Source organism: Diuraphis noxia, unplaced genomic scaffold, assembly GCF_037042655.1.
Source record: "Diuraphis noxia isolate RWA-SAM2 unplaced genomic scaffold, SU_Dnox_SAM2 contig0003, whole genome shotgun sequence".
In the NCBI taxonomy this organism is placed as follows: domain Eukaryota; kingdom Metazoa; phylum Arthropoda; class Insecta; order Hemiptera; family Aphididae; genus Diuraphis; species Diuraphis noxia.
Window position 1 is genome coordinate 80,867,142 of NW_028301713.1, and position 15,127 is coordinate 80,882,268.

General features: G+C 26.2%; 1 protein-coding gene across 1 annotated transcript in view; it reads right to left on the reverse strand.

Moving 5' to 3' along the window:
• Positions 1 to 15,127, reverse strand: part of LOC107169935 (putative G protein-coupled receptor CG31760) — a 112,839-nt gene that overhangs the window by 12,678 nt on the left and 85,034 nt on the right. The window contains exons 5-8 of the mRNA XM_089222180.1: positions 14,707 to 14,862; positions 9,459 to 9,659; positions 2,002 to 2,070; positions 1,742 to 1,851 (exon numbers count right to left, since the gene is read on the reverse strand). Coding sequence (XP_089078306.1) covers positions 1,742 to 1,851; positions 2,002 to 2,070; positions 9,459 to 9,659; positions 14,707 to 14,862 — 536 coding nt within the window. The remainder of the gene's footprint in view (positions 1 to 1,741; positions 1,852 to 2,001; positions 2,071 to 9,458; positions 9,660 to 14,706; positions 14,863 to 15,127) is intronic.

Sequence of the window (15,127 nt, forward strand, 5' to 3'; positions counted from 1 at the left end):
ATGAAAAGATAAAAAGGAGAAAAAGCAAAACCCAATCGCTATGGGCAGAAACGTTTATTAATGATCTCCGTAAGGATATTGATTAGAGGGGTAATTAGAGAATTAAAATTAGAAATAAATTCAGATAAAAACTTTTGAATGGAATCCATGGGAGGAGTTCCCGTTTTGGTCGCTGCAGCATAGGATTTCCTTGGAAGCTGTTGAGCATGCACTCCTGGAACCTATTTACTATAGTTATTACCTATATATATACAATTTGAGATTCGGGGAAGAGCAACAAATGTACTAATTTTATAATCATGCGTATTTTATATTTTAAACCATCATCTTTTCTGGTAGGCAAGTAAATGTAGTTGGTATAGTAATTGGTGGTTGGGAAGGATAGTAAAAACTCCCATTTTCCAGTAGTTCTTAAAATTGTAGGAAAATAAAAACAAAAAAAAAAAAAATAAACAAAAATGGAAATTTTAACAAAAGTAATCAAAATTACAACAATTTGAAAATTATTTTTTACTTAAATATTTTACTTTGAAGTAACTGTCAACGTACCAAAAAACTCTAAAATGTAACAGGAAACAGTTTTCCTGCTTCAAAAAGTGGGGACAAGCACAAAAAACCAATTCATTCATCGTCAAGCTAAGAAACTAAAATGGGTATTTAGTGAGTCATAAAATGTAACGAATCCTAATAACTATCATATTATCCACATTATCAATAGCAATATAAATAAATTCTTAATCATCCTTAGAAATAGAGATTAACACAATATTTAATATCTGTACTCACTTGCTGAAAATTGTTTTGTGTGCAAATATTTATGATCACAGTGACCTATTCAATAATGAAATCTACTAAAACTCTACTATATAGCAAAACTTAATTACAATGTAATACATATGATGAAATAACATTTTAAATTAATTAGTATAATAAATATTAAATCACTTAAATAATTTTACAAATTTTAGTTATATTTCGCTAATTTTAAAAATATTTGTTACAAAATGTAGGTAGTATTTCAAAAATAATATTTTTTTTTTTTTTTTTTTTGAGGGGGAATAAGGTAATTATATTGAAAGTGTATATTGTTAAACAACGTAATTGTTACTTAATATAAAGCCTAAAAAAAATATCTGTATTTAGTAGTATGTCTTGGACGTTTTAGTATAAATAACTTTTAGACCAAACTTTACCATTTATAAAGTTCTTAAAGATGTATAAGCAACTTCACCTGTAAACTTAAACTTCATATATGCAGATTTTTTTTAATTCAAACTTCATGGATCAAATGTAACAGTAAACTAAAAGGTCACGCAGAATATTATTGTAAATAACTATAATGCAATATATTTACTTTCATGATCGTTTGATAACATTTCAAACGCAGGATTGAAAATAAATATCAAGAGTCATTAAATTAATAAAACCAATTCAATTTTACTAGTAATCGTAGTCTTGAATAATTAATTGCAAATAAATAATTATTTCATATGATCATATGAACTCTTAACTATTTTTATTGTGTCATATAATACAATACATTAACTCAGTGATCCGTAATATTGAGTTAAATCAGTTTATTCAGTTATCTTAGCAACATGTAGTTTGAATTTTATCCCATATAGGTATAAGTATAATTTAATTTATGGGTGTAAATATTATAGGCTATCAAGGCGTTATATACTAAAACTATCTATCAATGTCATAATTAAGTTTATTTTAAAAATATTATTACATTTACCTCCAGGTTTTTAGCATTAATGCTCCATAGGTGAGTGAGAATCCAATTTCTCGAAGCCAGACACGAGCAATACAAGTAATCACATTTGGTTTTGGATACATCACAATCATCTAAAAAATATATATTCACTAATTATTGCCATAGAGCTAAATGTGATGAATTTTTAATTTGAACTTTTAAGCAATATGTGATTTACAATACAGTTTATCTAAGGTATAAAGATTATTGTAGACGATATAACTAAATTTTACAAGACTTACCGTAGCATAAATAAAAAACGCACCAAGAGCAATAACTCTGAGCAATGCCGGACTAGCTGCTCGGACAACCTATAATATTAAAAAGTTTTAATATATTATTAAGAATAATAATTTATTATCTAAGTATAATGTATAGAAAATAAATCATACGGTTACAGTTAAATTAAAACATGGACAATAATTATGATGTATTGTACACTGTGGTAAACTTTTTTTTTTTTTGCAAACATATACCAGGCATTTTATTTATAAGTCAAACATAAACGCAATACCAGTCAAATATTATACAATTAATATTAAATAATTAAATAAAATTGAAATCACTTGAGTGAAAATAAAAAACTACGGACTGCGTGCTTTAATACATGGTTGCGTTTTAACTTTACAGCATGGTTTTATTACACTATTTCCAAATCATGATATAACATATAGTATCTATTGTAGTATAAATTTTCATCTACAAACGCATTCTCGTAGATTGTAGATACTACCTTTTTTTTATTTATTTAAATTTTTAGTCAAATAGGTACTTTGAACTTTGAAGTATATCGGATATTGTCTTCATATAATTTATTAAACATAAAATATACTTTGTACCATCGATATATAATTTAATATATTTGTATACAATGATAAACTAGTTATACCTACTATTTACTTACGATGTAATTCACAGACAAAAATACATTTGAAAGTACTTCAAATAATTTTGGCAGAATAATGAGTTTAATGCTTAATACAAAATAAGCAATAACAAAATAAATTCTGAAACTAAAGGTACCAACCCAAAAGTTTCTTTTCATTTATCTTGAACATCAAATAATCATTGGTTTTTTATTTGAAACAGAAACTTTTCTTAAATGTTATTCATTTGTTAGTATGTACCTACTTTATATATTTCTAGTAAATATAAACACAACGTCACAATATATATGAAGGAACGGGATAATGAGATGGTTTGGTAGTCGGGTGTTGTAAATGAAATTGAAAAATATATTTTTGAAACTGTATAAAACATACTACTAATAAGACATAAATTGGTATAACCATGAATGTTTTAGAATTTAAATAACTATACCTAGTTATTATTGAAAATACTATTGGAATTCGAATATTTATTAACGATTTTCTGTCAAAAAGTTATTGAAAATTAATTATTATTAAAATATAATACTGTTCATCGACAGTAACTCTTAATTTGGTATTGGGGGGAATTTTTTTTTTAGATGTAGCCTACATAATTTTAAAATAATGACTATACATAAAGTAATTATTAGTTTATCATATTATATTATTATGTTTTATATTTGATAGAAAATTCCAAAATCACCTGAATTCAACTTCGAGCACACTGTCATAAGAATTATAAATATTACCATGTTATAATATTTCCACCACAAAGAAAATTTCAGAAATTCTGGAAGATCTAAAAGATATTGGTATCAATTTAGTCTAAATATTTCAATGAAAATATTTGTCTAAACTTACTCTAAAGTCTAAACCCTTCTAAAACCTTTCTATCCAAATATTGAATAAATACAGAAATTATATCCCTTTTAATATAACATACCCACATGGAATAAACAAAAGTTAGCACCTAAAAATTCTAGAAGGTTACAACAAGACTATCACGAAGTGTACGTAGTACGTACACTGACACATTACACATCTAAAACACAAGGTGGAGTAGGGATATATACATATAATACTTGAAAACCGATATGTATCGTCTAAACTATCAAACACATGCATCATATTTAATGCTGAAACAACAGAGATTCTCGAGTCGATAAAAACTGTTATAAAGAAAGAACGTTCACAGCTAACCACTCTCTTAAAAGGAAAGAAGCGTCAATTCTCAACCACACATGGATCGGATATCTGAGATCAAATCACAGATTCCTAATGGTAAGAAAAGAACCCTCCATATGTGTAGTTTGTGGCTAACGGTGAGTCGGTGAAACACATTGTAATTGATTACTAAAAACATGAACTTGTCCAACAAACAAACAAAATCGACCAGAACCTTGACACAGCAGCACTTTGGCCTGAAACCAAAGACAACTTAAAAATGATCGACTTTTTAAATGCATCAGTACTTAACAGTTTAATTTAATAATATATCCCCTTTTTATTTTGTGTGTTGCTATAATGACCTTTATATTTGTATTATAATTTATTTTTGAAATACACGTAAATATTTTAAATACTGTAATTATCATGATTATAACTAATATTGCCATCACATTATTATTTAATAGGTATAACTCAAATGATTCAAATATATCATCTCTATTAACACATCTATAACAACTGTAATTACCATACCTAATGACTATATCGAGTTCTTAAGATCATTCATAAAAAATGAATAATCTACATCTTCAGTTTTTATGTATGATCTTCAGCTTTTATATAATATACGAGTACATACATCGATATTTTTAAGAAAGTAAATTATTTAGTATTTAAAAACAGGATAGTTACATAAGTTTATCAAATTTATTAATTTTTAGTTCATATTTATGTAATACCATTCAAGTTTTTGTAAGTTGTTATGTAAATATTGTTGTTTGGTATGTGTTAGAATCAAAAATATACAGCGTATAATTTTCAGTAATTTTATTATGTGTATGACATAATGATGTCCAATTTTCTAATTTTGCGATCCATATTTAAAAATTTTAATCACAATACTCAAAAATAACGTACACAAAATACTATATTTTTATATTTAATTTTTTATGACTCTATTTCTGTTTCAGAACGTTTTTTCTAAATTTATCAATGAAGTATAATGGTAGAATATGAAAACTATACAATCATTTTTTGAAAATGTTTAGTCGTTTTGTTGATAACCTTATTTCAACATTTTGTTTTAGATTAATAACAAAAAAAAAAAACATAATCATTTAATATACCTTGATACCTATTATAGATAGATAGATACTAATGGGAAATCATATTATCTCGTTTAACTTTTTTTTAAAACTTTAAAACTGCATTAACCATTAATTTTTAGAATGCTCTGAAATTAAAATAATTTAAATTTATTAACACATAGTCTTTCAGAGTGCTCGCAGTTAATTTTACTCTGATACTTTATATTTCAAACCTTTGTTTACGTTAACCATTATATCTTAAATCTATCTGATAATGTTCATTGTACATTTTATCTAACTAGAAATCGTGATTGAACAATCACTAGAATTATCTGTATCTGACAGTGTTTAAATGTAGAATCAAATTATTCTGTAAATTTTTGTGACAATTGCATATCTATCAATTCCGTGTTCAATTAAACGTCATTCTAGATGTTGAACCCACTAAACATAATCTACAAGGTTATGAGATTGAGAGATTCACACTTATTTATATACTTCTTAATTAATATTAGAGTACCTAACAAAATATTTGTTTCGACTATTGAACTCTTAGAAATTTGAAAATCACATAAATCAAGAAATGAAATAAATTAATATTAAATGAACAAATAAATTTAAGTTTCCTATTGACATTAAGACCTACGCACATACCTATTTAAGAAAAAAGTGATAGAAATATTTGCACCTTTCATTTTTGACCCCCCAAAGTACCAACTAGATTCACTTTTTGATCTAACGAAGTACTGAAGTCAAAAATCGAAGCACTTTTACTGCCCCAAAACGTGATGACAGACACAACAAAAAAACTACACACATCATGGTAAAATCAATACATTCATCGCTCCGCTCAGAATCTAAAAAAAAACAATTGTGAATGATAATTAATAAGAAAGCTGATTATAGAAATTAATTTATTGAATTTAAATGACTTATTTTACCATCTCCTATTTCCCATCAATTTTACTACAAATTTAATCTATTAGGCCTACATTGTTAGTTGTTACATATATATATATACAGTAAAACCTCTCTATAACGGACCATCTATTAAATGGAATCCTCTATATAACGGAAAATGTCAATAGTAGTGCAAATAATATTTACAATTTCTACCTCTCTATGACAGAATACTTTTATAACGGAAAAATCTTTGGTTCCATGCGATTCCGTTGTAGAGATGTTTCACTATATTCATATATAATATATATATTTATAAAAATATACATATTGTTCCTAGACCAAAAAGGCCAAGGTATATTCTACTTACGGACATTTGAAATAAGATTGTAATCGATATTAGAATATTAGACTAAATACGAGTTCAGCACTAAAGAGTTTTATTCATTGCATAAACAAATGCCATAATTAAAATCTTAATATTTTATCCCTACACGAAACAAACTACAATATGTCAGCATTTGAGTATCAATGATAAACGAGGCTTTCCATATAACGTATTATAGTTTGTAAAGTGCGCTAAGACGAAACGTTTCTTTATGGCTCCTTCATTTAATTTATTGTATACATCTCATAACTCCAACTCATAATTAATTTGAATAGTCAACACAAAGTCAGCTTTTTAAAAAACCTATGACTGAATGAATTGTCTTACAAAGAAATTATCTTGATCATCAAACTACGTCCAAAAAAGATATCCCTCAAGTTAAGAATATTTATCTTTGTAAAAAAGTGGCAAAATGGGTTATCGCTCTGTTATATAGAAATAAGTAAATAATGATTGTACCTATACTATCATTGAGTAAGATGACACGTTAAGGGATAAATTAAGTTTGAATTAAATGATACACTTTTTCATATAAAAAACAATGTTAAACAGAGATGGTCTATATAAGTATACATAACTAAGAATATTTTTCAATTTGTTTGCTATTATTTTAGTAAATTATTTTCCTAAGCACCTATTATATAAATGTTTGATCTAATTAATTTTTCCCTAAAACATCAAATTTTATATTTATTATACTATGATTATTGTAATAGTAAAAATTTATAAAATATACTATAATGATCAACTTCAGAATTATTAAGGACTAACCTAGGTTGACAGTAATGCAATTTGATGGGTTATAGGTTATTGGGATAAAATAGGGAATAGCCTTAAATAATCTAAATTATACTTTAAAAATGTAGTTGTGTATAATAAAATATAATAATATAGGCAATAATTACAATAGTTATCACAAATAATATTTTTTTAAAGATTACAAAAAAATAAATAACATTCGATTTGTTTGGAAATGTCTTAAAAAACACTTATAAAAAATACCTATATTATAATTTTTAAATGTCTATAAAAATCACTTATTTGAGATTTTATGTTCAAGGTTCTTAGTTATTAATTTTAGATTCTGAGCGGAGCGATGAATTTATAGATTTTACAATGATGTGTGTTTTTTATTTTATATTTATTTTTTTTCGTGGCTGTTATCGCGTTTAGGGCCAGTAAAAATGCTTCGATTTTCAATTTCAGTACCTCGTTCGATCAGAAAGTGAATCTAGTTGGTAATTAGAGGGGTGAAAAGTAAAAAAAAATTGACAAAAAATGTGATAATCACGAAAATTCATAAATTATTTTTTTTAATCTTAGATTTGAAAATTTAATAAAAAATTCCTTACAAGTTTGTCAATCTTTATCACAAAATAAATGTCCACTGGAAAGTCAAATTAAATTTTTATGAGCGTTTGAAATTTAAATTTTTACAACATCGGATTTTCACTTGAAACCTCATTCAGCGATTTTCTTATTTTGGTGTAACTCTAAAAAAATGATCGCAGATACCTGAAATTTTCACTCAATGTTTATGTAAATATTTTCTGTATTTGATAAGATTTTCAAAATATGTTGAATAGTTTTGAGCTGTTTACTGAAATTTTAAATTTTCAACTTTTTTAGTTTTTTTTTTCTATTAATGTCAATACATTTTTAGTAGTTGGGTCAAAAAGCTTCAAAATTTAATATAAGGTTGGAAACGTATTTTTTCAATAGCAGCTAAAAATTATTACATACCTAGGCACGATTTTTTTTTTTTAAGCATTTAAATTTTAAATTTTGACTAAATACGTAAAAAACACAGCAATATTCAAATTATCTTAAATAGAAATTCATATAAATTTTTATTTTTAAATCTAAGATTTTAAAATTATTTACAGGGCTCCTAATATATTTTTATAATAGATTTAAAGGAAAATATAAGAAATATATATTGAAAAAATTTTTTATAAGCATTCAAAGTTTGAATTTTGACAACATACGTAAAAATACGAAAATTCGCAAATTATTTTAAGCTAGAAATTCGTAAAATTTTTCCACCCAGAATCGTTTTTCGCATCCAATGATATAATATCATTGGATTCAAGTTTAATTCCATCCATTACAGTAATCCACTTGTAATCTACTGTACAGCAGAGCGATATCCACTTTCCCGCTTTTCTTATATCAACATTAATAGAATAAAATTAAAATAATCGAATATATTAACTTAAAATGAGTCAAAATATTTTTTTAAATTATATTTTAATATATTAATGTATATTATGCTTGGTGATATAAATTTGTGTTTGGTGAAAATTCCATTTATCTGTGGTTATTAGTTTATTTTTTTAAATTACAATAACATAACCACATTATATTTTGAAAACATCAGTGTTGCGTAAGCATTTCTGTTTTTTCCAAATTGTTATGAAAAGTACAAAGATTTTTTACTTTATTCACTTCAGTTCCAACAATAATGTAGTTGAAGAAGAAAACTTTTTACCGTTTCACATGGCGAAGACAGATACCAAAAATAAAATAAGAGATATATTTATTATTATGGTATCAATACATTGAACATTCGCTCAAAATGTAAAAAAAGAACTATAAACATTAAAATCATCAACCTGAACATATTATAAAATACATGTCTGTGGTGTACTTTCACATTTATATATAAAATATATATTCACGAGCATACACAGAAACATGCACACACACACGGATACATACACACACTAAAATATAACTCATCTACCTATAATATAATTATTATATTAGCCACCCATTATCTTCCTTACTTTATTTTTTATTCAACTACTAAAATGTTGATTCACCATATTATTGTGAATATTTTTACCTGATCCACGGTGTTTTCTATTAATATTGTACTTAATTAGAATTTCGCTTATGATATTATAATAAATGAATATGTGATAGTATAAAAATTTTAATAATACACTTTGAATATTAAAAAAGTATTTTAAATGATAACAGAATCTATTAATACAATTATTCCACTGTTCTAACCATTTACCTTCTTCGAACTAGGTTCATATAATTTCTATTGAATATTTAAATTTTAAACGTTCACATATATTAATATTTCTATGTATTTTCCAAACATGTTTATCAAGTTAAACCACTCTATAATAATATTATCTACCAATAATGGATAAGGCATAAGCAATCAAAGAGTATTAAGTCAATAATAATAATAAAATTAGTAATAATATTTATATCAATGACATTATATCATAATCACGAATTTCATTGTGTTTATCAATGCACAAGATTACTTTTAGATGTCCGTATTTCCATGTAAAAAACACGACCAGCGGAAGGCATCCGATTATGACCATTGACAGCACTAGTATAATCGTTCGGAGTACCCAGTTTAATGATGCTATACAGGGACTAGAGTCGATGCACTCGTCGCATCCTTCAGCGCATCGCAAACACTCGAACATGCTATGTTGGCTGTAGTTGTTTGGTTTTCCCTGTTGATAAACAAATACAAAAAAAAATTACACTATTTATTTAAGCACTAGGTAGGTAACGTATCGTTTTCGAATACAACTTCAACAGTAGAACCATACTATAAGTCAAACAAATAATAGTAAGTACTGTAAAGGCACCAAAACAAAAACATCAATATATATCACTTCATATATTTGTATTCCAGTATGATATTGTAAGAATACATTTCATTGAACATTTTAATATCCAGCATTATTATCTCCCACTAGATCGAATTCGTTTTCATTTTAAATATATTATTATGTTCTAAATATTACGGAAATCACAAATGTATTGTTCACAACATAGCATTTTCCGGATAAAAGTCAGCCAGCATAGAGCGTTGAGATAAATACTGTTTGTTAAATTTGTGAAAATAAAAACGAAATATTTAAACAATTACTCTGAAATCGATTGAATTTATAGAATACACTTAAATATTTGATCATCAAAAGAAATGAATTCAAATATTATATTCAGAATAATTCCTCCAATAATAAAAAATAATGGGAAAATTCTTTTAGAATGTAAAACTCCTTTGTATGTTCATCAATTTGATAACTAATAGTGTGAGTTATATTTATTTTAAAATAATAATTTTTAACTTTATTAGATTTTATTTAAAATATCACAACTAGTTCATAGTACTGAATAATTATTGAATGCAAACTGTCAAACATTATGTAGTTTATTTTTCAAAAATGCTTAAATATTTTTACTTCTCCATTTTATTTAACTATTTAAGCTTATAGAGCAATATGAATAAAATCTACATAATTATTTTGATTAGAATTTCATGATACAATATTATGTTTGGCCTTTATTTACAATAATCTTTTAGTATACTGATACTACCAATTATTTTATAATTATTTATTAACATTTTATTTTTAAATATTATTGAATTTAAGAATTCAACCATTAAGGTCATTAGGTCATTAGTCTGATGCTGTATGGGGAAAGGTTTGTTAGAACATGTTTTGTATGTATGGCAAAAATTTGTTGCTAGAAACCCGGATAGTCTCCCATCATCCGAAAGCTAGCTACAGTAGCAGGTATGTACACTCAAAACGTTTCTACAGTTGAGCGTATAACCCCGCTACAACAAGCCACTATTAACTCATTTGTATTATTTAAAAATTAAAAAGAGTCTTAAAAGGATGTCAGCGCACTATTTATTTTCTCTTTCTGGCTCACTCGTAACATAGACAAAACGCACATACGCAGAATCATTTTTTCTATGTCCTGAAGTAATTTTAGAGTAAAACCTCCCATTACAAAAAAGATAGAAAATAATATTTTTGAGGGAATGACATATCGATTTGTCTAAATATTGTCTCTAAATAATTTAAACATTATTTTAATATACAGTATTATTTTGTTTATTTTGAAAGTCGAATACAAATATCAATAAAATATAAAATCAATATGTCATTCCCCCAAAAATATTATTCTGTATCTTTTTTGTAATGGAGGTTTACTCTAAAATTACTTTAAGACATAGAGAAAATGATTCTGCGTAAATGCGTTTTGTCTAGTATGTTACGCGTGGGTCAAAGAGAGAAAACAAATAGTGCGCTGACATCCTCTTAAACAATATTATTAAAATTTACCAATCATTCGTATACACTCGGGTATAATTCATTATTACCTTAAATGAGGTACTGTAATCGAACCGTTAAATATGAATTCAATAATAAATCATCGCATACAAAAAACAATTCTGATTAAAGGTGATCTACGTCGGTAAAAGGCCATTTGCTGTAAGCAAAAATTTCATACATTTCATTAACCCAATACAATTTTGTCTATATTTTAATTTTCAAAATTATATAATTTTGGTATACCTATAAAGATAGTCTTTTAATTTTTTTCACGCATACGTGTTATACTTATCTTTAAGATAATTATAATTTCATAGAGAAATATACATTTTTGAGATTTTAGTAAATATTTAAATTTTATACTTGGCATTTATCATCTTCTAATTTGCATACCTGTACTCACGTCATTAAAAAAATTATACTTTATGATTGCGATTTATGTTTTAGCAATTTTATTATCAGATATTGTTTAGTAATTTACTAAAAGGTATAAATAGGTATTAGCATAAAATGAATATAAAGTTTTAGAAACGTCATTTTGTATATAAAATAAAATAATATAGATACATAGTTTTAAAATTTAAAATTTATGATAGTTACAAAATCTAAAATTATTATTCTTCTTTTTAATATTAATTAATAACTTTATATTTATATGAATATATAAAAATATTTTTGGCATCGAAATAAGTCTAGGTCAAAACCCTGAAAATGAATTCAACACAATAAAAATAATAAACCTTCTGTAGGTCACGACTAAAATATTGTAAAATTATTAAAGATAATATATACCATATTTATTATTATATAATTCTATTTAACTAAAAATGTCATGCTAGTGGCCCGTGTTGTCGAAGCGGAAATTTATGTTTGTAAATTTAAAGATCAATAAAAAAAAATCTTTTTTGAAGTTAATCAAAGTTAAAATTGTTGCTGCTAAAGCATATTATATTACAGTCACATTATATATAATATATATATTATATATAATATATACATTTTTTTTGTCTAACATGTTATCTGAATTTGTAAATATTTCTTTCAAATATTCTGGGTTTTTGTATTATTTTAATGTTTGATAACATTTTTTTAATTTTTAATTTTAATTTTAAATGAGATCATGTAAAGTTCATTAGCAGTTACTTTACGTTAAATCAAAAATGGATAAATATTGCAGTGTATTTTATATGGTCGCCGCCGTGGCAAATGATTCTGTGACGTCATATTCACCGTGACTATAGCGAATGAATAGTCACAAACGAACTTTAGTTGTATCATTATGCTCGTTAGACTCTATTATTCTATTTACTATTGGTGATCAAATGAATATTGAGTTTTGTAGTTGGATGGATTTTTAAGAAAATCTATTAGATCTGGATTTCGTTGAAAATATTATGTCCAAGAATGGATCCAAGATTGTAGGTTAGTGATGGCTATGGTTATTGTGGATGCCACCTTGAGCGTATTTAAAAAAATCTGAAATAATTTGCATAATGGAGTTCAAAAAATTGCCATATGTTTGGCATATAAGGTAGTTCAATAGTGATTCCTGTGTGTCCTATATGTACAGGCTGTTTAGTGCAGTTTCTTCCATCAGTTTTGAGTGAGGTTTTGACCTCGTATGTTACTTCGTAACTTTGTTTATCCCAAATGTTTCACCATTTATTTTTATTGGTTTCTTTGATGCGTTACTTTGAATCGTCATAAGTAGGGCTCGGAAGTTGTAGGAATTGCATATTGTTCTGTATGATCTCAATTTATAGCAGACCTAGCTAGAAATTTGAAATATACAATTACGAGTTAAAAAATTGAAAATTGAAAATTCATATTTTGCATATTTTGCCAATTTTAGCTAAAAAGTGCATATTTCATTAATTTTATACACATATTATGCATATTTCATATTTTCTAAAAATAATTGATTTTTTTTCTTTCTTAACCTGTTTATTTCAACTAATATTGAATATAAAACTCAAAATGACCAACGAAGGTATTTATTGTCATCGCCATAGTCAATTACGAAGTTGATAACAGTAATGTACTGATGTGATACGCATTTAGTCTATCACGCTAGTATGCCGAAATACTCATTTGTAGTACTATCTTATCGTCGATAAGTTATCGTAAATATAATGATGGTTTCTTCGTTTATCGTTACTGTTGATTGTACACGATTGATGTTTGACAGTGACAGTTTCGTTTTAGACGTCGTATTGTTAGTAGGTGAAGTGCGTATATTTTTGGTATTCAGAATAATATTTTTGCATATTTAACATTTTTAATGCATATTTTGCAATTTTTTCGTGCATATTTTACCTTTTTTAGCTCTTACAACTTCCAAGCCCTAGTCATAAGACATTAGTTTCAGATGTTCGTTCGCTATTTACAATAGTATCTACTATTGTAAAGCCCCAGGCTTTGTTATTTTATTAACAATAAACAACAAATGTGTTTGGTCAGTTAATTACTTGATTGTTTTGCTTTGCATACCTATCAATATTAAACAACAATTTTCATAAAGTGCAGATAAACTGTTTTTCTTAATAAAATAACAGCCTGTTGCGCAAGGAAACCACTAGGTACACTAGTTTTGGAAAAGGTATACTATTTGTTTTCATAATAATACTGTATACAAAAACAAATAATTAAATCTTTAATTTAAAATTATTAAAAAATTGGCTCGTATTATTTATTTATTTTTTTTAATAAATAGTGTAGATATATTGCGTTTTATGGTTTTGCAATAACTAACATATACATATATATATATTCATTTTTTTCTATAATTTCTTTATTCAATTATGTTTACTAATAATTTATATTTATTTAATAGAATGTATACATTTTCTTTACTGAATAGTTTTTTTTTTTTTTAAATGTAAAACGTATCATTGTTTCGTTACATGTGCAGTGTACAGGTTACAGAATTAGTTCTGAACTACTTAATAACCATTTCAGTTAAAAAGTTGAAATGAAAACATGAAAAGTTATTTATCTTATGTAATTACGTGATGTAAAAAAAAATATGTTAATTAATCTCATGAAACATAGGAGATGAAACATAAGAGATTAAAATGGATATGAAATATACACATGCCATAATATATCATTTTTTTTTCGTATGGCGCTATGTCTGGGAGTAGGCCCTAATGCCTAGTTCGGACACCTGTTTGGCAGAATTTCTATTGGGGCACCCGTAGGTTTCTGCCATGCCCCGGAGTGGGGGATGGTGGCACTTGTTCTCCGGACACCATGACTTGCCCGAAGAAAAATGCCGCCGGATGGTCGAGGATCGAACCCGGTCCGGCTGAGCCACAGCTGACGCGTTAGACCACTCGGCCACCTCATCCCCCATATATCATATTGAATATGTGTGAATATGCATGAATACATGCAATATTTTAAGCGAATAAGCAACACGTACCTGCATAAGTTTTTCGTATTCCTCTTCAATAATAACTCCGTTGAAATATCTGGCTCCAGGATGCCCTACGTATTTGGGAGCGGGGAAGTAATAACCTCTACGGCACATGCACTTGTAACTTCCTCTTCGAAACCCCAAACCCGAAACAGCTACACACTAAAGAAAAAAAAAAAAACAGATTCTATAAAAATAATATTTAAGTACATCACATATTATGTTCACGCCATAACCAATCGTATCGAACGATTTATTTTAACGTAATAAAATATTTTTTAATTGATAATATAATAAATTATTTGATTACATATTTTTTTATTGTTTTAATTAAGAGCAATAATTAATTAATATAATATCATATTAGCCATTTTAAATTATTATTTTTGACTTTATTTAGGATTTCATAAAATATCGTAATACGCGT